At 43.0% G+C, this 26825-nt stretch overlaps 1 protein-coding gene across 4 annotated transcripts in view; it reads left to right on the top strand.

Moving 5' to 3' along the window:
* Positions 1–12260: 12260 nt before the first annotated feature.
* POF1B (POF1B actin binding protein) overlaps positions 12261–26825 on the top strand; it is a 46902-nt gene continuing 32337 nt past the window's right edge. For 3 of the 4 annotated variants that reach the window (XM_075186229.1, XM_075186228.1, XM_075186227.1), the window contains exons 1-2: positions 12261–12364; positions 14057–14304. In XM_075186229.1, coding sequence (XP_075042330.1) covers positions 14104–14304 — 201 coding nt within the window. In that variant the 5' untranslated portion in view covers positions 12261–12364; positions 14057–14103. Of the gene's footprint in view, positions 12365–14056; positions 14305–20566; positions 20715–26825 lie in introns of those variants that run through there. The other variant, XM_075186230.1, reaches the window with a different exon arrangement.

The raw sequence follows: 26825 nt of genomic DNA, 5'->3' as shown, positions 1-26825 counted from the left end.
CCAAAGACGCACAATAGTACCGAGCCGAGATACACTGCGCTTCAGAAGAATAATACAGAGGAGGTGTTCTGCTCAGGGAAGAAACTGTCAGTATTGGCACCAGCTCAGTAGGGCGCGGAGTCTAACAGCCTCTCCGTTCTTCACCAAGAACTGCCGCAGGGCAAGATGCGCTGGGCTGCTGAGAAACTGCAGGTCGCGGCCCCTACAGAGCTTACCGACGTGAGGAATAGATAGACTAGCAGCAAGGTAATACGAAATCGGTACTTGAGGCAGGGTACAATGTACAGCAAAGATCCTTCCCGCGGTTGGTGAGGCAAAGCCGGGTCTGTTATACGATATCAGATGTCCGTCACGCCAAAGGAGAATCCACACAGAGTAGTGAGGTCAAGCCGGGTCTGGTACACAGGAACAACACTGGAGATGCAAGGGAACGGAGGAAGACACAGGTAGAAAGCAGACAAGGAGCAGGATTCAGGTAAGCAACTTGTTGCTCTAACACAGGCTTGTGTCAGAGCCCGAGATATATATATATATATATATATATAGAAAGACAGGCGGAGTTTGAATGGGTAGTTTCTAAATGGTCTCAGGATGCTTTACTGTTGGCATGACACAGGACTGATGGTAGCGCTCACCTTTCCTTCTCCAGACAAGCGTTTTTCCAGATGCCCCAAACAATCTGAAAGGTGATTCATCCAAGATAATAACTTTACCCCAATGCTCAGCAGTCCAATCCCTGTACCTTTTGCAGAATATCAGTCTGTCCCTGATGTTTTTCCTGGAGAGAAGTGGCTTCTTTGCTCTCCTTCTTGACACCAGGCCATCTTCCAAAAGTCTGTGCCTCATTGTGCGTGGAGATGCACTCACATCTGCCTGCTGCCATTCCTGAGCAAGCTATGCGCTGGTGGTGCCCTAATCCCACAGCTGAATCAACTTTAGGAGATGGTCCTGGCACTTGTTGGATGTTCTTGGGTGCCCTGAAGCCTTCTTCACAACTATTGAACCTCTCTCCTTGAAGTTCTTCATGATCTGATAAATGGTTGATTTAGGTGCAATCTTACTAGCAGCAATATCCTTGCCTGTGAGGCCCTTTTTGAGCAATGCAATGATGACTGCACATGTTTCCTTGCAGATAACCAAGGTTAACAGAGGAAGAACAATGAAGCACCACCCTCCCTTTAAAGCTTCCAGTCTGTTATTCTTTTTTTTTTTAAAAGTTTTATTTTGCAAGGTCATGATAACAGAGAACGAATGACAAAGTGCTTACTGATAACAAAGAGAATACATAGAGGAGGAAAGGAGAGAGAAATGAGAGAGAAGGGAAGAAGTGACTAGATCCATTGTTATTTGGAAAAAGAACGAAGAGGGATATGAGGTTTTGAAGCTGAGATAAGTAAAGGGTGGGCACGCCTGGAAGAAGGATAACCATGGGTCCCAAACCTTGGAGAAGGCTCTAGAGGAATTCCAGATAATACTGGTCATGTATTCCATCCGTTCAATCTGCCAAATTCTGTTGATTATGGACTGCATGGAAGGAGGGGATTGCGAGCGCCAGTTTGCTGCTATTTGGCAGGTAGCTGACGAAACAATATGCCTGATCAATTTATTCTGGTGTCGGGTTGCCGTGGGAGCCCCCATATGAAGAAGAAAAAATTTGGGCTTCAGGGGAATATCCACCTGGAGAATTGAATTAATCAGACCTCTTATCTGGATCCAGAAGCCTGTCAATTTTGGGCACGACCACCATGTGTGGAGAAATGTGCCTTCATGGGAGCACCCTCACCAGCACCGATCAGATGAATCAGGAAGGATTTTGCGAAGACGCGACGGCACATAGTACCATCGATATAGCACCTTATATACGTTCTCTTTAATTCTTACGCAGATGGAACTAGAGGCGGTGTTCTCGTAAATTTCAGACCATTCCTCTTCCAGTAGCTCTTCACCAAGGTCCCGTTCCCAGGTGAGTTCAGGGGGGGGCTCTAGAAGAAGAAGAAGAGGAAGCAAGTTCGTGGTAAAGCGTTGATATTAGACCTTTAGTTGAAGATTGGAGTAGACAGAGGGCTTCAAAGGTGGAGAGAGGTCGGGCTAGCAGGCGATCTTTAGCAACACTATGGAAATGGCGGAGTTGCAAAAACTGATAAAAGTGTTTTGAGGAAATGTGGATCTGCGATTGAATTTCAGAAAACTGAGGAAAAGTTACAGAGGTGGATAAATGATTGAGGTAAATGACTCCCCGCGAGTACCATGGCTGGAATGAGCTATGATGCAGTCCGGGAGATAATACCGGAGAGTTGAATAGCAGAACAACCGGAGAGGGATGGAGAGACAAAGCAAATTTTTGGAATGTTGAGTCCCAGATGGATAATGTGTGTGAGACAATTGGGTGAGATAACAATCGTTTAGGGCGACGGGGCCTTGGGACTCATAGGAGAGAGGATAAAGAAAACAATCCCAGACCCTCTGCCTTAATTTTAGACCATACTCTGGCTTCCGTCGGACCGGACCACAGGACACACTGAGCGAGTTGGGCGGAGAGGTAATATCTTCGAAAATCAGGGATCCCCAGACCTCCCCCCTGCGGGGACCTCTGAAGAACCTTAAGTCGGACACGGGGTCGTCTGCCCGACCAGACAAATCTGGAGATATGGAATTGCAGGAATTTAAAAACATATGGCGGGATGCGGATGGGAAGAGTCTGGAAGAAGTAGAGCAGCCTGGGGAGGATATTCATTTTGACGGCATTAATGCGTCCAATCCAGGAGATGTAGAGCTGTGACCACGATGTAAGGTCTGTTTTAACTTGATCGAGTAGGTGAGGAAAGTTGGCTTGAAAAAGATGTCGATAGTGCTTTGTGATGAAAACACCCAAATATTTAATTTTGTGGTGACCCCATTGAAAAGGGAAGGAGCGTTCTAATAATAGCTTGTCTGTAACTGATATATTAAAATCTCGAACCTCCGTCTTATCTGGATTAATCTTGTAGCCCGAGAAATAGCCATAGAGGTCTAGCTCATCTAGGAGAGGGGGAACCGACGTTTTGGGGTTAGTAATAGTGAGCAGGACATCGTCCGCGTACAGGGCAATCTTATGGGTAGAGGGGCCCACCTGTATGCCAGATATCTCATGATTGATTCGAATTCTAGCGGCCAATTGCTCAATGACAAGAGCAAATATCAGTGGGGAGAGGGGGCATCCCTGACGAGTGCCGTTCGTGATCAAAAAGGGCATCGAGGTCAGACTATTAGCGGAAACAGTAGCTGACGGAGACCAGTAGAGGGCTAGAATACCTGTCAGGAATTTGTCTGTGAATATCATTGCTCGAAGGACACCCTCCATAAATGACCAGGAGATGCGATCGAACACCTTTTCGGTATCGAGCGCCATGACGAGAGAGGGAAGATTATCATTGTTTATTGTGTGAATTAAGTCAATAATCCTTCTAGTATTATCAGGAGCTTGGCGCCCTGGAATAAAGCCCACCTGGTCAGGATGGACGAGGGCTGGGAGAAGTGGGTTTAACCTAGAGGCCAGGATTTTTGCAAATATTTTCAGGTTAACATTTAGTAACGAGATGGGCCTGTAACTTGGGCAAAGAGAGCGGTCTTTTCCTGGTTTAGGAATTACAATAATGTTAGTCCTGGTGGTGGCGGAGTCGAAGGGAGCCCCCCCCCCCCCCCCCAAGCACCTCGTTGAAAAATTTTGTCAAATGAGGACCAAGGACCTCAGCAAACTTCTTATAGTACTGGGGAGTTAGACCATCCGGACCAGGAGCTGAAGAGGATTTCAGAGACTTGACTGCCGCCAATACCTCCGGTAAAGTAATATCTTCATTCAAGGAAGATTGTTGTGTGGTAGTAATTTTAGGGATGGACGTGGATAAAAGGTAATCGGACAGAGTGGGAAGCAGGGGGTCCCGACGAGGGGGGGAGATTTCAGATTATAAAGAGAGGAGTAGAAGTCCCTAAATTCTCTAACTATCCCCGTTGGGTCATAAGTTACGTCTCCAGAAGGAGACTGACGGGTTTTATCAATATGTTGCAAGGCTATTTTTTCTAGCTAATTCCAGTCTGTTGTTCTAACTCATTCAGCATGGCAGTGATCTCCAGCCTTGTCCTCAGCAACATTCTCACCTGTGTTAAGGAGAGAATCACTGACCTGATGTCAGTTGGTCCATTTGTGGAAGGGCTGAAATGCAGGGAAAATGTTGTTTTGGGGATAAAGCTCATTGTCATGGCAAAGAGGGACTTTGAAGTTAATTGCAATTCATCTGACCACTCTTCATGACATTCTGGAGTATATGCAAATTGTCATCATAAAAACTGAGGCAGCAGACGGTGAAAAATAATATTTGTGTCATTCTCAAAACTTTTGGCCATAACTGTAGTCTCCAGTGGGGCTGGTCTCCCTTTGCTAAATATGCCGCTTTGTCTTTATAATAAGATAGATGCAGTATTGAATTCATCCGTTAATGACATTTACCTGGGGGTCAACGCCTTGTGCTGGGACCTCCTATTAATTAGAATTGTCAGATACATATTTGTATTGTTAGACTTTAGTCTTTCTCGTTGCAGATGTCACATTGGAGTCTTTCCAATCAGCCACAGTCTGTGACGTTTTTATAGAACTTTCCACCAATGTGTAAATAATCATTAAAGTATAATCTATCTTCACAACGCTGACATATCCCCTCTGGCAAGGGAACCAGTGCAGGTAAAACAAAGAGGACGGATTTTACTGCAGAAGCTGCTTTAGAAAGTAATGAACTCTGGGTACACACCGCGGGGTGATCCAACCTAAAAATGACAATAAATGGGACCAGCAATATATACAACGTGTGGGTGTATTATTTGCTGCCGACAGCTGGATTGTCAGTAAGTAACGGGGTCTTTTATTTACCTATAGACCTCTATAGTACCAGGCGTATACGGCGGTAGCCTCTCGCATACATAGTACCATAAAAATCATTTGTGCACACAATTTATCCCCAAAAAATATCACCAGCAAAACACTCATTTTCGCTGACAATAGGGATTATCGCCCGTTAGTAAATGGACAACCTCCTACTAGGTGCCCTCAGGCTGTACTGTATACTGGATAATTTATATATTTATCACGTTCAAAAACATGAATCACATATATGCAAACACATTGTCACTCAGTCATGATACAAGCGCGATAGGAGGAGCATCAGCAACAGAGCGGAGACTGGGGCTGTGATGAAATGGCTGGGGGGGTCATGAAATGGCTGGTGGTGGTGGGGGGATGATGCTCTCTGTGTAGTGTGCCATTCACGAAGATGCTCTGTGTATTGTGTGGCATTCACGAGGAAGCTCTCTGTATTGTGTGGTGTTCACGAGGAAGCTCTCAGTATTGTGTGGCGTTCACGAGGAAGCTCTCTGTATTGTGTGGCGTTCACGAGGATGCTCTCTGTATTGTGTGGCGTTCACGAGGAAGCTCTCTGTATTGTGTGGCGTTCACGAGGAAGCTCTCTGTATTGTGTGGCGTTCACGAGGAAGCTCTCTGTATTGTGTGGCGTTCATGAGGAAGCTCTCTGTATTGTGTGCCGTTCCCCAAGATTCTATCTGTATCGTGTGGCGCTCACGAGAATGCTCTCTGTGTTATGTAACAATCACAAGGATGCTCTCTGTATTGTGTAGTGGTCACAAGGATGCTCTCTGCATTTTGCAGGTCACTAGGATGCTCTCTGTATTGTGTAGTGGTCACAAGGATGCTCTCTATAGTTTCAGCGGTCACTAAAATGCTAAATACTAGTCAGATGGAGCTGATAGATGTTGTGCTTAACTAACCCTTAATGATTAGGCTCCTTAGTTTAACATTTTGCATTGTAATCTAACTTTTGCACATTTTCAAAACAGGACCCCAACTTTCCAGAAGCCAGTGAGAAGACAACAAAGTTGCAAGAACGAGCAGGAGAGAAGAGTAAGAACAGGTAAGTGAGGACGGCACAATCTGTCTACGACCCGGTCTTGTGGAATCTGAGTAATGCTTAAAATGCTTGTGTGTGTGTGTGTGTGTGTGTGTGTGTGTGTGTGTGTGTGTGTGTGTGTGTGTGTGTGTGTGTGTGTGTGTGTGTGTGTGTGTGTGTGTGTGTGCGCGTGTGTGTGTGTACGAACATTTTTTCTGTGATTAGAATTTGTAGTCTAAGGAGAACTACTTGGAGATGATACTAAGGTGCAATAATAATTTTCGTTTTGTGTTCTGATCCCTACCGGCAGCGGGACCAGGAGTGTAAGAGACGCCTGTCCAGGCCGGTCTGGTGTCGGTCTGCACGTGTCAGCCGGCTTGTGTATGTGCGTTGGAAATGGGATTTAGATTGTCCCTCAGCTAAAGTCGTCCGGACATCCAGATCTTGCACTTCTGTCCTGAGAACCGGACATTTTTAACAGTTTCCTTAAAAACGCAGCAATCGGATTGGCTGAGCAATACGTTCCAGCCTGGCCAATCAGTTTTTTGGTCTATTAGGTGACCTAGATGCGATCATCTTAAACTGTTTAAAACACCGCACTGGTGATGTCATCGGTCCAATGTGATGTGAAATATTCAGGACAATAGAACATTTATGGTAAAACTCCTCACTATCCCTCTAACTGTGGATAAAGTGATTGATTGGTCCCACGTGTGACCACCGGAGACGTGGATCACGTGGAATTCTGTGACTGATATCAGGTATCACAATCCTCGTTTACTCATTATCCCGTCTATATGTATAACGTTGATGACCTACATATTACAGGCGTGTTGTGGGAAGGACAAATATTGTTATCTGGAGATATTCACAGAGAGATAACAGCGTCCTAACATCCACCCTGTGATTGTATGTTATTATAATATAATCCTCCGGATGAGCTGTCTGATAGGAGTAGTTGAGACAGAGTGAGGACGTTTCTCTCACTACTGTAATTGGGGAAGGAGCCTAATTATTCTGATATACTCAATCTTAATACACAGAACTTAACACAGAGGATCCATAAATCCTTTTACGTGCCGTATCTTGCATGAAATAGCTCAGCACATGCTGAGAAATGGACCTTACACCAACGAACGCAACTGCGGGCAATTCATATCTGCGCACCGATGACACTTACGACAGCCTACGACCTCAAGGGAGAAACGAGGGAGGGAAGGGGCGGAGCCGAGATCCATCGATCGGACATTCATCCGATTCAAGTCCTGGGTGACTCTTACGTACGTGTGTTTTAGCCGTATCATCAGGTGTAAGCGCCGGCTGACAGTGATACCTGTCACGGCATAGTGAATTACACGTGTGTGTGCTGCTACCTCTCACAGGACATATGTGTACAAGGAAAATAGACTATAAAAATGCATTGTATGTACAGTATGAAATCGAGAACGGGCTGAGTACGGTTTTTCAGTTTCGAAAAACCCGACACCCACTTCACCTACCAAAAAAACCCCGAAAGTGTTAAAAATAACGATGTCGATATTCATAGATTTACCTTTAAAGCGACTCTGCAGATCACCGATGCACCAGAATGCTGACCGCCAGTGATTTGTAATGAAGAGATGTCCGGCAGTGCTGTTTACTGTCATTGCGACTTATATTCATCTGAATTGAAAGTGGAAATGTCTGGCCACCGCCTAAATTCTAAGTCTATGAATATTGACATCGTTTTTTTACACTTTTGGTTTTTTTTGGTAGGTGAAGTGGGTGTCGGAATAGTGGCAATCGTATTAACCATTTCCACCATCGAGAACATCTTGATTTAAGTATTAACTATTAAAAAAGAAAAAAAACTTTTTTTTATCAATTATTTTCATGAATGATTATAGTATTAGATATAAGATTAGGTATAAGAGTTGCTCATTTATTTTATAAAATATTTTTTTAGCATGCGTTCTGATGTGACTTTATATCGTACGTACACCTGTACGGTGTTCTGTACAGTAGGTGCGTTATAGTCCGTGGTGTAAATTCCACCATGGAAGACGATTGTGTGAATGACGTCGGTCTGTTTGCAGATTATATTCAAGAGGTTCTTTCCTGGGACAATCACCTATAAAAACACATAAAAATAGCTCTGCTGGTTAATGAGAGATCAGAGGCTGAACATATAATAAAACAAACATTCATCCAGAGATTATAGAAGACGTTCAGAGAAATTAGATCCATCCGGTTATTCAATATAAGAGTTAAAGCTGCGACAATAATTTGTCATTAGTTTCTTATATAATTACTGCACATTCCGAGGAATTTCTATTGAATCCTTTTTGGGTTGAGTTTCATTAATTAGAATTTTGCATTCATTGAACTTTTCAGTAATTGGCTAAAGTCAAAGTGATGAAACAGAAACCAATTCACTTCTCTCTATGGTCTCAGCTTTGTCTTTAGAACTTTTAAGTGTCATTGAGACATTTGGGGGCAAATGTATCAAGCTGAGAGTTTTCCGGCGGGTTTGAAAAGTGGAGATGTTGCCTATAGCAACCAATCAGATTCTAGCTGTCATTTTGCAGAATGTACTAAATAAATGATAGCTAGAATCCGATTGGTTTTTCAAACCCGCCGGAAAACTCTCAGCTTGATACATTTATCCCCTGGAGTCCCCAAACAATGACTGAGCGTTACATAGAAGGACAGGTAGTTTTATTTAAATATTATTTCCACGCTTGTGGTATGTATGGGAGACCTGTTTTACGTTACAAAGCACAAAACACCTACTAAGACGAGTCTGGCAGGGCCATCTTTTCCATTAGGCACGATGGGCAGCTGCCCGGGGGCCCCACGGGCAAGGGGGCCCCATAGACACGGCTCTTAATGAGAATAAATAATCCTGCAAAAGAAAAAAACCTGAAAAAAGAAGCCTACAAGGGTCACTGAGCAAGTACATCTATCTATCTCTATCTCTATATATCTATATCTATATCTGTATCTGTATACATCTAAATATCTATATCTATATCTAGGGGCCCCGGTGCACTGCTTTGCCCGGGGGCCCATAATGTGGTTAAGATGGCCCTGGAGTCTGGAGGGGTCTGTTCATATTTTATCAGTGCTAAATTGCTGATACGTGACTACATCAGACCGATGATAAAATATAGCAAAGTTGGCCATTCTGTGCTGTTTATTCTGGGGGAAAAGCCGTTTCCATATTAATAAAACTTCTCCCGTATTTGTGTTTTTAAATAAGAAAAAAAACAACTTAATTGCTTTCGTGCTAAGAAGAAGACTTAAAAGCAAATTCCTTTGTTCTGTTATCGGCGAGAAGTCCGTAGTCAGTAATTATAGGTAATTGGTGGTTTGTGTTGGGTCACTGTGACACCTGAACTTCATCCATAGCTCCGGGGGGTTTACATGTCAATGATCAATGTTAGACCAAGGTCATTAACGCCCCGGAGAGATCTGAGACCTGTTTGTTAAGTCAGTAATTACCTGACCTGCGCATCACCTCCTGCAGTGTTCATACCTGTCATGGTTATCAGCTATAGGTGTTGTCCTCATGTGACTGTATACAAATGTCATTCCCCCCCCCCCCCCTATTATACAGAGCTGAGGACCCTTTGTGTCGCCTTGTAAATAAATTATGATAATAATTCTCTACAGCTGGAATGCAGCGCAGACCACAGACCAGATATCAGATAGATAATACTACATCCGAATGGACTCTTTTAACGATGGCTTCTGTGTCGTTATCTCCTACTGCCCCCAGGAGTGTGGGGATTCTCCACACCTGTATCCGGCATTTTCTAAATCATAATTTATGATGGTCCCTTACAATCCCGTTCCAGGAATGGAGAAAGAAGCAACATCCGCCTCTATGAAGACGCACTCACAGATCGCTGCAACATCATTGGGGGAACGACCAGCTTCACAATATTAATATTAAAGTACAGATACCCATGAAACCTACAAGACCTGGGTCTGAAAATGAACAATACATTGTAAAATGTATCCGATTTTTATGGAGTTGGGCAATTTAATAATGTAATGCAACAGCACAGGGGAAATAGATACAATAATTATATTTTTGTTGGCAAATGTCTAACAGGTAAATCCCCTGTAATAGAAATGAATTGTTAGTGCAGGTACCTGTGACAGAAGTAGGTGCTCAGTCTGTGATCCTGTCGCACCAAATGAGCATTCACAATTTGATCAAAATTTGCAGTAAGAATGTTACGTTTATTGCAGATATTATACTGCATATCGCAGATTTTACAATACAAATAATAGCCCCTTGTCAGTGATATGCTGGTGGGACATATATTAAACACCCTTTAATACTCCCAATTTAAATATAAGTATACCTGAAAGTTTAATATTATTCAGAAAGGTTCAGAAACACTGAGTTGAGCTATAACCTGACACGTTTTGCTAATGGCCTACAACTGCCTTATGTACAGTAAAATCAGCCAATCGGAGAACTGCACTGATGGGTCCTCAGCAGAATGTATCACAATATGGGTAAGCAAAGATACATCCTGTAACACTGTAATTACAAGTGCAAGATTTTCACAAAAAAGGTGGAAGCGTTTGCTGGGCAACAACAGTTTTATTTTCTCTCTATAGACACATAATCACTTGGAAAGTTCAGTAATGTATTATTAGGGAGTCAGGTGACTTAGGATTTATGTTGTGCCTTGTTATATTGTTAACCGGGATGGGGGGGATCACAGAGTTGGGTTAGATTCTAAACAGGGTCTGTGGATTTTCTACGTTCTTCCCGTGTTTCCTCCGGGTGCTCTGCTCTCCAAAGACTTACTGGTAGGTTAATTTTCTTCTGAGCAGAACCTGACCCTGGTTGGTATTTTTGTTGTAGGTAAACAGATTGTAAGCGTCTTGGGACATTGACTAACTGTACAGCGCTGCAGAATATGTTGGTACTATATAAATAAAGGTAAATAATAATGAACTGATTGAAGGCAGTCATTGATTTTTCCAAATCAGAAGGGGAAGACGTGTGAAAATCAAACTGTAGGGATAACTTTTCTCTTTTAATACCAATGAAGCGATTGTTAAAATGTTGCAAGTGTAAAATTTTCATGAAAGATTTTGCTACAAGAAAATCGATGGAAACGAGTGTAGGAGGAACCTTTTAGCAATTGGTTGAAGACGTTGTTTTATTTAAGTTAGGTTGGATTAGCTACACCCTGTACTGAGATCTGTAAGCGCCTGACAATATTGTGTCTGAGACAAATCTGCCTTGTTAACACTTCGACACAAATTGATCCTATCAGGGTTTTCTTGCCATAATACTCTAATGTTATTACATGTCGTTACTCACTTGTCATCTGTTTCCACCAGACTGTTTGCACTTTGTAAATCTATGAAAATATTTATGCCTAATAATAAAAACAGGGACTTTAACCATCCCCTGGTGAGAGGTTCATATCCCAGGGTTCAATGTGCTATTCAGGATTATTCCATATTTTTGCTTACCCAAGTACATAAATCATGTTTTTCTGTTTTTCCTCCATCTTATTTTAAGAAACTCATTTGCATTTTACTACTGTGTGTAATTGTATTATTCTTTTTTGTTTACCTTACGCATTGTGACTATTTTGTCATATTAAATGGGGTTTAATAACGTTCTGACTTTGCGTTCTTAATGTATTCATATGCTAGATATCGTGGTTATTAAAACAATACTTAGCTGAAAGAGAGGGGTTTGTTTGGTTCACAATGAAAAAAAAATGTGGAAGACGTGAGTATATGAGGAAATCAGTCAAGGAATAACTTAAGACCACCGAAAAATGTTAGCTTTGAAAATAAGTCTTGTTGGTGGCAGTTTTGGACCAAGATAATGGTTGTAAAATAGCAATTTGTGGATATTAATCATTGTTATGCAAGCCAACTACATCTAAAAACACATTTGTGAAAAACGACAGATTGTTGCATTTTTACAGATATACACAATGTAAACGGAGTTTGCAGATTGCAGAGTTTAAAGTATATAAATCATATTTTGATTCTCATGTTTTCTTGTTGCTACAATATATAAATATAATAAAACATGTATATAATATAAAACAATTTGATATAACACAATATAAGATAACACAATATGATACAATGTTACCTAGTATAATAAAGTATCACAGCACAGGTAGACATAGCCAGGTGTCACACCCCTGTCTGAGCTCTGTGGGGGGGAACTGAACACAAACAACTTGAGCAGCTTCTAGCCTCAGGTAAACACAAGTATTGTATCCCATGTGCACCAATCACAGCTCTCACTGCTCTGTCTGACGTCTCCCTCAGCCCTCAGCTCTCAGCTCTCAGCCAGGCAGACCTGGTCCCGCCCATATCATCCTGCAGAATGAGCTGAGCTGTTTGGGAGTTACAGTCAGGAGGAAGCAGCAGACTGGGAACATCCCTCTATCCAGGTAACTGCACCCTATCAGCTCCCTGTGTCCATGTATACTGCCCACCTGTCTGCTCCCTCTATCTGAGTATACTCCACACCTGTCTGCTTCCTCTATCCAGGTAACTGCACCCTATCAGCTCCCTCTGTCCATGTATACTGCCCACCTGTCTGCTACCTCTATCTGAGTATACTCCACACCTGTCAGCTTCCTCTATCCAGGTAACTGCACCCTATCAGCTCCCTCTGTCCATGTATACTGCCCACCTGTCTGCTACCTCTATCTGAGTATACTCCACACCTGTCAGCTCCCTCTGAGTATACTCCACACCTGTCGGCTTCCTCTATCCAGGTATACTGCGCCCCTGTCAGCTCCCCTCTATCCAGGTATACTGCGCCCCTGTCAGCTCCCCTCTATCCAACTGCACTGATCTGTGCAGCTCTCTCAGCTCATGTTTCTCCACAGAACTTTGCAAGATAAGTGCATTATGTAATAAGTGTGTTGTATAGAGTGCAGTTCTCTGCTGTGTGCATGTTCATTGCTGCAAATTTCGAGTTAGTGGAAGTATAATGACCCCGGAGGCTGTAATCTGATATACAGTGCTGTAATACTGGAGTGTTCACTGCGTCCCTACAGTAACTATACTGCTGGTGTTCATGCTGAGCATCTTCAAATCACTTCTGATGCATCATCATCATCATCACCATTTATTTATATAGCGCCACTGATTCCGCAGCGCTGTACAGAGAACTCATTCACATCAGTTCTTGCCCCATTGGAGCTTACAGTCTAAATTCCCTAACATACACACACACACACACACACACACACACACACACAGACTAGGTTCAATTTAATAGCAGCCAATTAACCTACTAGTATGTTTTTGCATCTAACATTAATGTGTGTATATTAGAGATTGATAGCTATTAATAGCAGAAAATTATTTTTATTATATTATTATTTATAGATCTGCACTCTCACTTGATTGTCAGAGAATTCATACAGTAGAGTGCAGCATATTTTCTTTGTAAAAGTTTGTTTGCTTGACCATCAGTGTATTATAATATTACATATATTTTATAGTCTTTTGCATGCTCCTTAGTTGTACAGCTGCCCTAGACATCCTGCATCGCAGGCATGCTGGGATCTGTAGTACCACAAGAGCTGGCCATGTATTTTGCACATCTGTCGTACAGAGTTCTGCAAATGCTAGCGTTGTATAAATATGTAATAATTATCCCAAATGCAAGTGGCAAATAATGACATTTTCAAGTAAAATACTCAGTTTATTGACTCCTGGTTTCTAATTATTAAGTTTTCTGCAATATATTTTTATAAGTGTCTGTTGGGGGATCTAAAAAATAATTTTAAGTTGTGTGCAGAGACCTGAAATGTTCCTCAGAGGTTCCGAACAATATAATATTGATTTGTTTTCGTGTAGTAATAGATCACATCAGTGACCGCTCACAGCTCTGCGTGGGGAATTTTTACTTTCCTACCTGACTAGAGATTCCTACAACCGGTTTATTTTGCCTGAAGTCGGAGAAGATTTTGTGACTTGAGCAAACTGACCGGGTTTTCCCCGTCGAGGGGCCGCTGGCAGCGTTGTGTCCTTTCCAGAAGGGCGAGGAGCGTGGGCCGCACAGTCCGTGCTCCGAGGATTAATACAGATTCCTGACGTAAAACTTAAGACGTTTCTCTTCTTTACAGGCTCCTGGAGGTAGTTTGTTCGGTCGAGGACCTGACACCGGTGAGAGATGTCTACGTCTAGTTACTGGGTGTCTGAGAATGGGGCGGTGGAGAAGGACAATGTCTTTTATGAACAAGTGAGGTCCTACAGTCCTATTACCAAAGCGGTGCACGTCATGGACAGTCCGACCCTGCGGTCTCCTGGGTCCCCCGGACTTGGATTTCAGACACTATCTTGGGCTCCAGAACAGCAGGTCCATCAAATCCAGGTGAGAGGACCGTTAATCCAATCCGGTTATAGACTGGAATTCAGTGGTATCATCATTAAGGTTACATGTCCTGACCTGACCGCCTGGTCCAGAGAGATCACCAATCTGACAGTGCATGCTGCATCTGACCAGGGGCTGGCTGGCAAATTTTAGCCCAGGGGACCAAACTTGACTCAGCAGCTTATTTTAAAGGGAAAAAAATTCAGGTGGCCCAGCCCAAGGTAGCTCACTATGGGCCCAGCCTGGGGGCATATGCCCCCCTACCCCCAGCTTAGCCTGTTCCTGGGTGTGACTATGAGGCAGGTGTGTCCGGCTGCCAGTTTTGAGCAGTAACAAAATGAAGCAATTTTATTTCAAAGTGGCAATTTTTTTATTTTTATTTATGCAAAAGTTTAAGTTCAGATCGACAGTCCCTGGAGACGCGTTGTCTCAATTTTTCCTTCTGTCCCATAGAGGTGCACAGAAAAATGAGCTGAGATTTCTTACGGAAATATGGGCATCCGAACATTGCGGAAACACCGTGCGCTGATGTGAATTTCCCCCTAAGTTAGGGGCATTCGCCTTGTTAGCAGCTGAGTTTTAAACTTGCAATGTTTGGCTGTTAACGTGCCCACAGCTCCTGCAGGGATGTTTATGGTAAACTCAAACCAAGTCTTCGGTAGTCAGCCGCCATCAGAGAGATGATTGAATGTCTTCTTGAATTCTCCTCAACATGCAGTCTCTGGGGTGTAACTTTATATCTGTCCATTGGGATTGTAAATGTAATAATACCCGGCAGGTTTGTCACAGGATTAACAGGGTCACTATCTCGGTTGTGTATTTCCATAAAAATTGCATTAAATGTCACTAATGTAACTTGTTCATTGTTGTTCCCTGTGGAAAATCATTTCCTGGCATGTAGCTGCTGCTGACATAATGTCTACGTGTTACTTTTTCTGCTGAGGATATCACATTTAGGGAGAGGCGCTAGTTCTCCAAGTTGTAGAATTCCTGTTCTCTCGCATATTTTACAGATCACACGCCCTGTCTTATCCTGTAACAGTTGAAAACCAAACAGCCCCCCCTCCCCCCCTGTCTGTTCTGTGCTCAGCATTTTGCTGTTCACCTGTGAGTACAAGAGGAAACCAAACACTTCATCCATCCACTGCCAGCGTCTCCTACATGGTGGAGATGATTCACCAAAATGTGCTTCTGTCTCCTTGTCTGTTACTGGTTGTGTTTACTGAGGAATCCGTCAGTTTTGTTTCCTTACTCAATAAATACAGAAATATCTCTGACCGTGCAACTTAAGTCACTGACATAGGCAGAATTAAATGAGGGTGGCCCCAAAGTTACCATCTTATGACAATTAATCGTCTTTTTTTAAAATGTTTTTATTTTTTTTACCTATATACCTACATATCCGGCAAATCCAGCACAGATAATATAACATCAGCTCCTCCACCTGCACGGTGATATATTTGAGGGGTCTGCTGACTTTGTGATTCTGGCACTTGCGCTCGTCAGCACCTCACGAGATGGTATAGGGGCATAGGCAAACTGGGGGGTGGGGGGTTCCCTAGTGCGTGGAAACCCCCCTCCAAGCCTGGGGCACTGTATAATTGAGGTGGTTGGACCCTGCTCCCGCTTCACACGGCTCTGCTTGAAAAGGGAGAGCTGTGTGCCCCTAACAGTAGTGCACGCAGCATTGTCCGTGTATATTATGGGGATAGGTAGAGTTGGAGAGCAGCCAAGCACTGTCTAATATTATAGCCACGCCCCCATTCATGCTGGTCACGCCCACTGGCGGCGTGGTGCGGAAACCCCCTCTACAAATCCTGCATTTGCCCCTGAGGGGAGGGGCAGACGCAGGCTAAGTGCACCAAAGGCGCGTTCATACAAACGCAGCTCAGTCCGACCTGCAGACAGACGCTTATATTCCTGTTCTGAGGCAAATGTTTTTCTTCCTCTTTCTGAGCAAATTATTTCTGTTGTGTTCTGCAGTAAATGCGCCCAGCTGAATTATATTTACTATAAAGGGAACCTTTAAAACTGTGGGTATGTAAAGTGGAATTGGGAAAGTTGAGGTCGGTCGAGTCCCATGTTAAATATTACTTTATATCATATGACGTGAACCGCTAACCAAGGTTATTATGCTGCAATATGAATGGTCTGTTTTACTTCTGAATCTTGGCTTTGAAGCTCATCCTGATAACAAGGTTTATCTTTATGATGATACATTTGGCTACAAGTTATATATCAAACGTACAAATACCCCTTATACTTAGGGCAGTTCCGGGTTTGTCTAATATGTGATTATATGTGATATAAGCTGGGATTTCTGGTTGTTTTTTTGGTTATATTTTGTATATTTGTCTCCTGATTGGATTCCCTCGTCCTCCGTTGTCTGTGATTGTTCATGTGGATTAATAAGCTGTGTGTGCACATTGTGCTGTGTGGAAGGTATTGTTACATTGCGCTGTGAGGAAAGTATTGTTACCATAACGTCTACGTTGCTATAGAATCCTTTCTATTTGCAAAACTTCCCGATCATGTAAAAAAATCAATTGTCTGTTATGTCCTCAAGTGTTTAGAAAACACAATAAACAAAGTCATCAAGTGGATATAAAGTATTTTAAACACAATATTCTGTAGTTAATTTCTAGGCTCTGGCTGATGTCATATTTTGCTGCGGGCAATTAAGAAATTTGAAAGGTCTATCACATTAATATTAATACATGCAATTGTGCAGGAAATGAACCTCATTGCGCAAAATTATTCAGGATAACGTAAAATAACTGTATATATATGAGCAGGGTATTCCTGCCGTATGTTGATGCTTTCTCTGTATATGTATATTCTTTGCTAAGGATGATGGGTAATGTAGTCTCACAATAGCCGCAGCTCGCTGCGTCGCACGCCCCTGAATTAGGGCTTATTTAATATCATGACGCAATAACGTATAGCAACCAATCAGAGTATAGCTCTCATGTTGTAGCTGATTACTGGTTGCTATAGTTACATGTGTGTACATCACACTGTTGTATTAAATCCGCCCCATTTTCTGTGTGGCCCTTAAGCGCAGGTTTTTCTTGGGGAGATTCAACCTTTTCAGCATAATATTCCTATTTTATGTACAGAATATATAAATATTCTGCGACCTCTAGACATAACGCGGCTCGTGTAATAAAAAATTGTGCGTATTAGTTCCCAGAATGTCAGCAGGAAAAGACGCATGTACGAAAAAGGTGCTTGTTCAGCCGCACGTATCTCCAAATGCTTCCAGATGTACGTTAATATCCTATGCACTGGGCTTACGTCAGGAGTAAGTGTGTATACTTACGCACCGTGATATTGTAGGAATAGCGGAGAGATGCGGCTTCACGGTGATAGTAGACGCCCCTATTTGTAGTGTAATGAGATGTTATGTACACAGGAGAGAGGATAGTGTCTGAACAGTGTCCTTAATAAATGTGAAGAAGAGCAGATCTGTGTAATATCCAAGGGCCATGATTATAACAGAACACTATTCTCATGCCTTAGAGATATTTTGTTTTACCTGATGGGTGACGGGACAGCGTTACGTCAGAGTCTATGGATTTTATGTCGTATTTTTCTCAGCGATCAATCACTAATGCACTTCCCTGTACAGAGTAATTTATGTCCATTTGTTTACTGACCACTAAGTAAAGTGTCAGTAAGTAGAACACCAGGACTTACCTCCCTGTAAAGAGTCACCATAAATGTGCATTAGAGCTTCGCAGACTGTGTGTCCTTCAATCTCCACTAGAGATGTGATTACTGGTCATGTCGCCTCTCCCAGAGTTGTGACTGTGACGAGGGAGGAGACAGACTGAGCAGGCACGCTTTTAGTTCATAAACACAGGTATTCTTCATGTCTTTAAAACACCAGTTTGGATTCCTGTACAGTGTACATGTAATGTGTGCAGATCTATAAAATCACCAGTTTGGATTCTGTGACCAGTCTGTTTGTCAGACGCTATACAACAAGTCCTAGGAGATTGTGTCTACTTATCCTGCATGCCGTACTATTGTATTATGTGTAATCATCCTTTATATCCCCTTTATTCCTTTCTTATGTAGTGTAATTATACTTAATTACTGTGGTGTGTATGAATACTTAACATTTAGTGGGCGGTTTCCCACAAGTTAAATATAAAAATAGTAATTGGGTTTTTTTTTTTCTTTGCAAAGCCTGTCATTTAAAATAATGTAATCGCTGCTTACCATACCTCTATATTACCTGTATATGTGTGTGTGTGTGTGTATGTATATAAATATATAATGTGCCTACGATCACGTCTTCTACAGGAGGCTGATGCCAAGGAGTACATGCAGCTGGTTGATAGTACATACTGGGTACAGTACCTTCCTATAAACTCCACTTGCCCATGATGGGTTGGGCCGTATATTATATTATATTTTCCCACTCGCCCGGAGTTTCTGGGAGACTCTCGAATTTCGATAGGTCTCCCGGGAGACGCCAATCTCCGTCCATTCTTAGTGAAGTGGGATGGAATTTGCGGCGAATCTTGTTTTAGCCCATTCCCCAAAACGAAATTATGCGATCACCCCACTTCTCTGCGAATCGCGTCAGACCAAAATGAGGTGATTCCCAGTGCTCCTCCATGATCATAGTTCACCTCCCTTCTGTGATCTCCGTGAGGGAATAAAATAAAAGCTAGGAAGTATGACTGTATGTATTATTAGAAGGAAACACAGTGGTCCGGGGCTGGATAGATGGAGACAGAGGGGGGGGGGGCAGGACAGGAAGCATCTAGTGATGGCCACGCGCTGATATATATGAAAGCTAGAGTTGAGAAAATGGCCTAATATTGCAGTGTGTGTGGCCCAAAACTGCTCTTGAAATGCCTTATAATATTCCAGTCAAAATGGATGAGATCATTATTAAACATGTTGGTAAATGCCATCAGTACATGACCCCTATTAGACTCTGCGCCAAAATTCTGACCACAGTACTAGGACACAGCGATGTGGGATTTAATCTTGTTGGTTCTTACACTAACGAGTGAGCAAATTGGACACTGATCCTGTTGAGCCCTGAGCCCGAGGATTGGCCCTTGTATGACCCAATGGTAACAGACAATGGGGTATCCTCTGAGCTCCAGGATTGGCCCATGTAAGACCCAATGGTAACAGACAATGGGGTATCCTCTGAGCCCCAGGATTGGCCCTTATATGACCCAATGGTAACAGACAATGGGGCACCCTCTGAGCCCCAGGATTGGCCCTTGTATGACCCAATGGTAACAGACAATGGGGTACCCTCTGAGTCCCAGGATTGGCCCATGTAAGACCCAATGGTAACAGACAATGGGGTATCCTCTGAGCCCCAGGATTGGCCCTTATATGACCCAATGGTAACAGACAATGGGGTATCCTCTGAGCCCCAGGATTGGCTCATGTATGACCCAATGGTAACAGACAATGGGGTATCCTCTGAGCTCCAGGATTGGCCCTTATATGACCCAATGGTAACAGACAATGGGGTATCCTCTGAGCCCCAGGATTGGCCCTTATATGACCCAATGGTAACAGACAATGGGGTATCCTCTGAGCTCCAGGATTGGCCCATGTAAGACCCAATGGTAACAGACAATGGGGTATCCTCTGAGCCCCAGGATTGGCCCTTATATGACCCAATGGTAACAGACAATGGGGTATCCTCTGAGACCCAGAAAGTTGCCCCATTGCTCTATAGCTGTATATTTGGTTAAAAGTTTTCTGTGTCAGACCCCAGGAAGTAGATCGGGCCGATCTCTGTCATTAAGCGTTTTAAAATTTTATCCATTCTCAGCAATATTTGTGGGACATAGAGGCCACTAATTCTTATTGTGAGAACCCAGAGCTACATTGTAGCTAAGATAATACACAAGATATCCTGTTATTAGGGAGCGGACTGGGCTCCGGCAAAATGTTCCCCTCTTCTGCCTGTTACACAATAACAATATGTAGACTACATGGTATGTTAAAACCGATCAGTCTATATTAAAGTTTTATACATCTGTTTATCCCCTGCACAGTCTGTAACCAGATCCCCTCTGTGAGAATTCAGCAGTATTGTGTTTTCTTTCCTTTGCTCGCTCACAACTGCGGTACTTGTGTCTGTCTGAATGTTTAGAAGCGTTACTTATTTGGAGGTCTGGTGTTGCTTTAAGAATGTACGTTGGTGGCAATGACAGGGTGTGTCCGGCTGCGGAATAACTAGACGTTGATAAGCCCGAGGTTTGTTCAGTGTAACTCGCTGAGCCCGGAGGTTGTCCAGCTGTCACTCACCTGCTTCACTTTGAAGTGGTTCACTCAGCGTTTTGCATTCAGTCACCTAGGAAGACGCAGGACCTGCCGTGTCCCGAGAGATCTGTCCGATGGATTGGCCTGGACCTGGTTGGGTGAGGACGTTGTACCTGAGTGTTGTGTGAAGTGGATGATGTTTCCTGGCTGTGTGTGTCGGGCGCCGTCCTGTACAAGTCCTGACTGTGCCGGCTGAATAATGATTTATTTGAGAGGACAAGTGCATGTTACACACATTGAGGCCTTGTTTACACTTCTTTAGTTGCTAACGTACTCCTGAAGAGCTCGTCAAACATCGGCTGAAGGGTTTGTTCTTGTCTCGTTCCCAACTTTGTGGTCTAAAATGTGACCTATTAGAATGCGGTACGCCCTATTTCCCAGGTATTAATGCACAATACGAGCACAACAGATTGTGTTGGTAAAGGTGCAATGAATCTAAAGCGTGTGGAAAATGCCTCAAACACGTGCATATTGGTCGTCATTTATTTTCCCAGCGCAGATACATGAATGGGCCCCTAGACTCGGGGCTCCCAGCTTGGTCCTGTTCTATAAAATGTAATTAAACTTTATTTTGACTTTTTGAATTTACAGGACAGATGAAACTAAAAGCGATCTGTACTTGAAAGAACACACTGTAGCATCTAACCGTATATTATATCTGTATAATCTTGTATGATAGGACCTCGCATACCTTAGATTTTATACTTGGAGAAAGGAGATCCTTTATTTCATCCATATTCTCCAATGTGACAAAATGATGGTGTAAGATGATACCACGCTTGTCTTTACCAGACGACAGGAGAGAGTCGGTCCCCACTTTATGCAAAACGCGTTATATCGTATTCCTATAAAAGGCTGATGTAGAACCTCGATACGTCTAGAATCCAGATCTCAGACACTACTACCTGTTTTCAGGAAGATTTACATACAGTATTATAATGTTTAATCTATGTGATCTCTCTGTATAATGTCCCTTTTACTGTACAATACAGAATATTTGAAAGTGTATCGATCTTTGAAGCTCCCTTCATTGGGTTGGAATCCTGAATTACCCCCTCCGCCCTTGTTGCTTTATGACCATTGTTGTATATAGAGGCAGATTTGTAAAACGTGACACAATCTTTGGCTACAACAGCTTAAAATAACCCACGTTACTCCAGTATTACTGCAGACTGAGATATCAGTGCAGAGTCCACAGCAATCGCTGCCCACACCCTGTAGAACATTAACACCCAGAGCATAGAAACCGGCTCTTCTGAGCCCCTGCGTCTGGGTGAGCTGGGAAACGAATGGGGACATTGTAACGACAGGATGGAAAGTTGGGGCTCATGTACTGGGATGGTCAGAGCTAGTTCATAAGTATGAAGTCAGCTTGTGAATTATAGCAATAAAGTGTTAATAGTAGCATAAGGATTTTACATTGTAAGTGTTGTAGGAACACGTTAATCGACCGTAGACAATAGTTTGGGGTGTTTGTCAGGACAAAAAAGTCACAGACATTGTAAAAAAACAAAACATTTACTGTTTTGTAAACATGCAGTTGAACATATTACTCTAATATGCTAAAGGTGCATCCTAACATTTTTCACGGTGTTTTGGCCACTGGGTGTCGCTGTTCTATGAGCAACACCTCTGCCAGATCAGACAAAACTAGTCATCATCATCACCATTTATTTATATAGCGTCACTAATTCCGCAGCGCTGTACAGAGAACTCACTCACATCAGTCCCTGCCCCATTGGAGCTTACAGTCTAAATTCATTTGACATTTCCCACTCATTTTCATTGCAAAAATGTAGAGAAACCAGATTGGGTGCAGAAATTGTTTTATGGTTTAGTATTTATGTATTGTCAACTACTTATGTTGTCAATTCCAAAATATGTGCTCAGTCAAAGAACTTTCACTTATGGGGCATAGTGTATCGGTCATTGTCTGTTCCTGGGACTTGTTGTGACTGCGAGGCGTAGAGGCGCACATGCAGAGCGTCCGGGGCCTCATCCTGTTTGGCGTATGTCATTTTCAGGGACGTTAATTCAGTTTGCGGCCTGGCTTTATGTTTCATTTTACGATCACTGCGCTTTGATGTTTACCAGATGCCAGAGACGTTTTATGTGTTAATGACGGGTCTACAACTAAAGTGTGAACCTGTCTCGGTCCTTTCTCTTGGATGCAATAATTACCCCAGTTAATGCCGCGTTTATATCGGTCCGTGTGAAAGTTGGAGGCTCCTACCGGGGCCACACAAACACCAATACCGTCGTTTGTTATCAACATGTTAAAAATCATTGTGTGTGACTTAGAAGCGATCCAACAGCATCAACTCGAAGAAGTGACGAGTGTGTATATTATGAAGCTCAGCTGCCAAACGCGGTCGGTTTTATAATGCAATTCCCAGTAACAAATTGGTTGTAAATGATGGAAGTAAGGAGGTAACACAATGAAAAGTGAATAAAAGTCTAATGTCGTCTCAAATTAAAATGTGATCAATGAATCTAATGCCCTGAGCTGGTTGAGCTGCTCATACTGTATTACTATTGTGCACATTGTATTTCATTCATGGACTCAGGTTGTGCACTTGCAGGTTGTGGTGTTTTCTTGTGTGTTGCTGTTTGTGTCATGTTTGGAATGTAAACTTGGGAGCTGGGTGTTATTGCGGCTGTAGATCAAGGATTGGAATGTTGGAGCCACAGGAGATAGGTGACCCCAAGACATCCCGCTTGGGGGAGTTACTGCCTCTGCTCCCCCCATCCTGCCCAGAATAATGCTGCTGCTGGTGTGGGGGGGGGGGGGGGGGGCTTCCTGGGCTCAGAGGCTGCTCCTGACCAAACTAAGTATTACAAAGTATCATGATAAACTTCTATAACTTCAATATGATTTAAAAATAAAATTGGCTACAAGTCTTCTGCTGTGAAGTACAATAAATTTTGCATTTAGTTTATTACCTATACAGGGGTATATATGTGTTTCTGCGGCTCATATAAATATAGCCCTCTTAGGAGGCGCATGTCTCGCACCTGATATTTGCACTTACAAATTTGTGCTGAGGATGATGACGCCCTGTAAACCAGGTGTATATACCGCGGAGGTGGATGCACCTGGAGATGTGTACGGCTCTGCATGGGGGGTGGGGGGGGGGGATACGCTTAATTTACTCCTGTTTTGTATCCAGCTCAGCGTCAGCCGCTTGCTGTATTTCTAGTGCCGATTAAATGCTGTTTGAACTCATGTCTGGAATGTGTTTGCTGAACGTAAATATTAATTGATAGAAGTATAATAACACTTACGTGGCAGGAGTCAGGGGCAAATGCAGGATTTGTAGAGGGGGTTTCCACACCACGCCGCCAGTGGGCGTGACCAGCGTGCATGGGGGCGTGACTATAATATTAGACAGTGCTTGGCTGCTCTCCAACTCTTCCTATCCCCATAATATACATGGGCAATGCTGTGTGCACTACTGTTAGGTGCACTCAGCTCTCCCTTTTCAAGCAGAGCCGGGTGAAGCGGGGACAGGGTCCAACCACCCCAATTATACAGTGCCCCAGGCTTGGTTTGCCTATGGGAGTTTACTTAAGCTTTAGTAAAGGTGTTTCTGAGCCTCCTGCCGGTGCTCACCGTTCACTGGAGAGCCATTGATTTTGTGTCTGTCCTTTAACCTCGTCTTATCTCCGTCTATCCTATAAACTAGAATCTCATGTACAGAACTTGTTTCATCCTTTTCAGGGCGTTCTGAGAAACACACGAAGCGCTGTAAGGACAATCTAACCGAAAAATAAATTCCGCTAGGTAGCCCCTGGGGAAGCCTCCCTACATTGATGAGCCCCAAACAGGACGAAGCAGTGTCTCCCAGTGTCATGTTTAGAGAGCCCAGTGGGTAAACCATTGACTTCAAGATCTGCCATATTAATAGTATTCCCAGGAATGACTGATCCTGCAATGGGATTATATCACATCCTCTTCACTGAACGTTGTTGTAATCTCATTTTTGGCATTTTACATACTAAAATAAGTATATTTATACTGTATACAGCGCAGAGTAAAATACCAGTGAAAGCTTCATATACTGAATAGGAGAAACTGTACAGATGGTCGGTATTTAAAACTAAGATTTTTTTTTTAAATTAAATTTATAATTTTTTTTACGCCTGCCCCATTATCATCCAAGCGTCCAGCTCACTTGCGCAGCTCAGCGATGTGCAAAGATGCGTGACTGTAAGAGGAGGATTGTCATCAGACAGATCCACATTCTGCTTCACGGTCCCTGAGATCTCTTGTTTTATCTTCTACTGAAGCAAAGAGTAAAACATTAAACACCATATAAACACATCACCCCGCAGTAGGATGCAGTGAGTGTGTTTCAGGGCTTTTATCCCCAACAAGAACAGACGGCAGCGCTGGGTGATGGTTACGGTGATTGTTTCACGTCGCGTCTGCTTGTTTCTGTTTTGTTATGGTTTTTGGATTCATTTTTTTATGTAGGTGTCATCAGTACGTGGAGTCAGTTTCTGTTTTTAAAGGTGATTGTCGTTTTAGGCTATTACTAAGCCTCTCTGAGACTTGTAAGTTATATGGATATTACAAGTCACTGAGGAGCACAAGGTTGTAGGCCTCCTTGCTTCTATACAGATTAATAAAATCCGTGTTGACTTGTAATATCCATATAATTTACAGTAGGTGTTATTCACTATAATATACCTTCTTAATAAATACTACTGACATAAGCTGTGAGCTGTCGTTACACTGAAGCGTTCATATAGATCCACATCACATATATATTACACAATGATATTAATATTAGTGAGAATTGCATCTAATAGACAGAATAAGTTTAATCTTACTTTGCAGAGCTGCAGTTTGTTGTGTCATCGCTTTGTGAGTCAGACCGGGGCTGAGCGGGTGTTTTCTGAGTACCTGGGTGTGTAGTAATTTGGGAAGTGTAATCACCAGTTTCCCCGGCTCTTTGTTTTATATGTTAGCAGATGAATGAGCTCCACTCTCCCAGCTTTATACAATGTCTGGGCGTCAGTGAGTGTCAGCTGCTCGATTTAGTGTTGTTGTGTTTTCCGGTTTCATGGTGGGGCTGTATCTGGTTAATTACCGGCCAATTATTCCTGACTATGGGCCTGAATCATCAGGGAACGCAAATCTCGATATGTGCTGTATTTTGCGTAAAATCTCTCTGCGCAAGCCCAGAAACGAACCATACGCCAGAGAGCGCAGCAGCGTCCAATTCGTTAGCGAACGCAAAGGACCCTTACAGCAGCCTATGATTTCAGGGGTGGGTAATGGGCGTATGCGCGTAGTCAGTGTACAAGTTCTCTGATCCAAGCTTTGGGCATCTCTCCGGTACGTCATTTTCTGCCGTATCACTGGCACCAGCTACAGGTCAGGTGTAAGTGCTGATTACTAGTTATCCTGGCTTCAGATGTTGAATTAAACAATTATAAATACGAGGATCGGCGGCTCTTTCTAGTAAATGACTCTGTAACAAGATTGACAATGGATAATTTGCGGCCTAGAAACGTCTCGCTGCTTATTATTAATATTACTATTACTCTTATTTATAAAGCGCCAACAAATATTCCACAAGGATGTACAATGGAGAAATAAAAACATTGGTTACCATATGCAACCTGCTCACAAGAGCTTGCAATCTAATCTAATTTGTGTAATATCAGACATTGAGCAGGGGACAAGCAAATGTAAAAGTGTAAACATTTCTGGAAGTTATATGACATTAGCATGACGCAGTAACGTGTACTGGGGGAATGTCACATGGTGGGGACACATTGGGACATATATAGAGAGCTGTATTTAGCTGCGCAGTGAGGTTTGATCCGGTCTCTGTCACCTCTTTAGTTACCAGACTGAGCGCAGCGACACTGATGTGTGACGGGGAAGCGGGAGAGGATGTCTGGGGGTCTCTGTATCATTGTCTGCTGAGGATAAAGCCACAATGTCCTTTATACGTACACAATGGTCAGAGAGAGGGGGAGAATAAAGATTTATAGGGTTATCCTGCGTTCCTGTGATAACCTCCCTGGTTCCCTGGCAGCCCGGTCAGTGCCAGGTCATGGGGCTATAATGTGGATGGAGAGAATAATAGTTACTGAATGTGTGTCAGAAAACTGACCAGGGACTGAGCTGTCGCTCTCTGGTATCATGTTCATAGTGATTGAGCTGTGTGTTGTGCTAGCGCTCTCTGGTATCA

The sequence above is a fragment of the Mixophyes fleayi genome, chromosome 9 (genome assembly GCF_038048845.1).
Source record: "Mixophyes fleayi isolate aMixFle1 chromosome 9, aMixFle1.hap1, whole genome shotgun sequence".
NCBI classification, from domain to species: domain Eukaryota; kingdom Metazoa; phylum Chordata; class Amphibia; order Anura; family Limnodynastidae; genus Mixophyes; species Mixophyes fleayi.
This window is presented reverse-complemented; position numbering and strand designations above follow the sequence as displayed.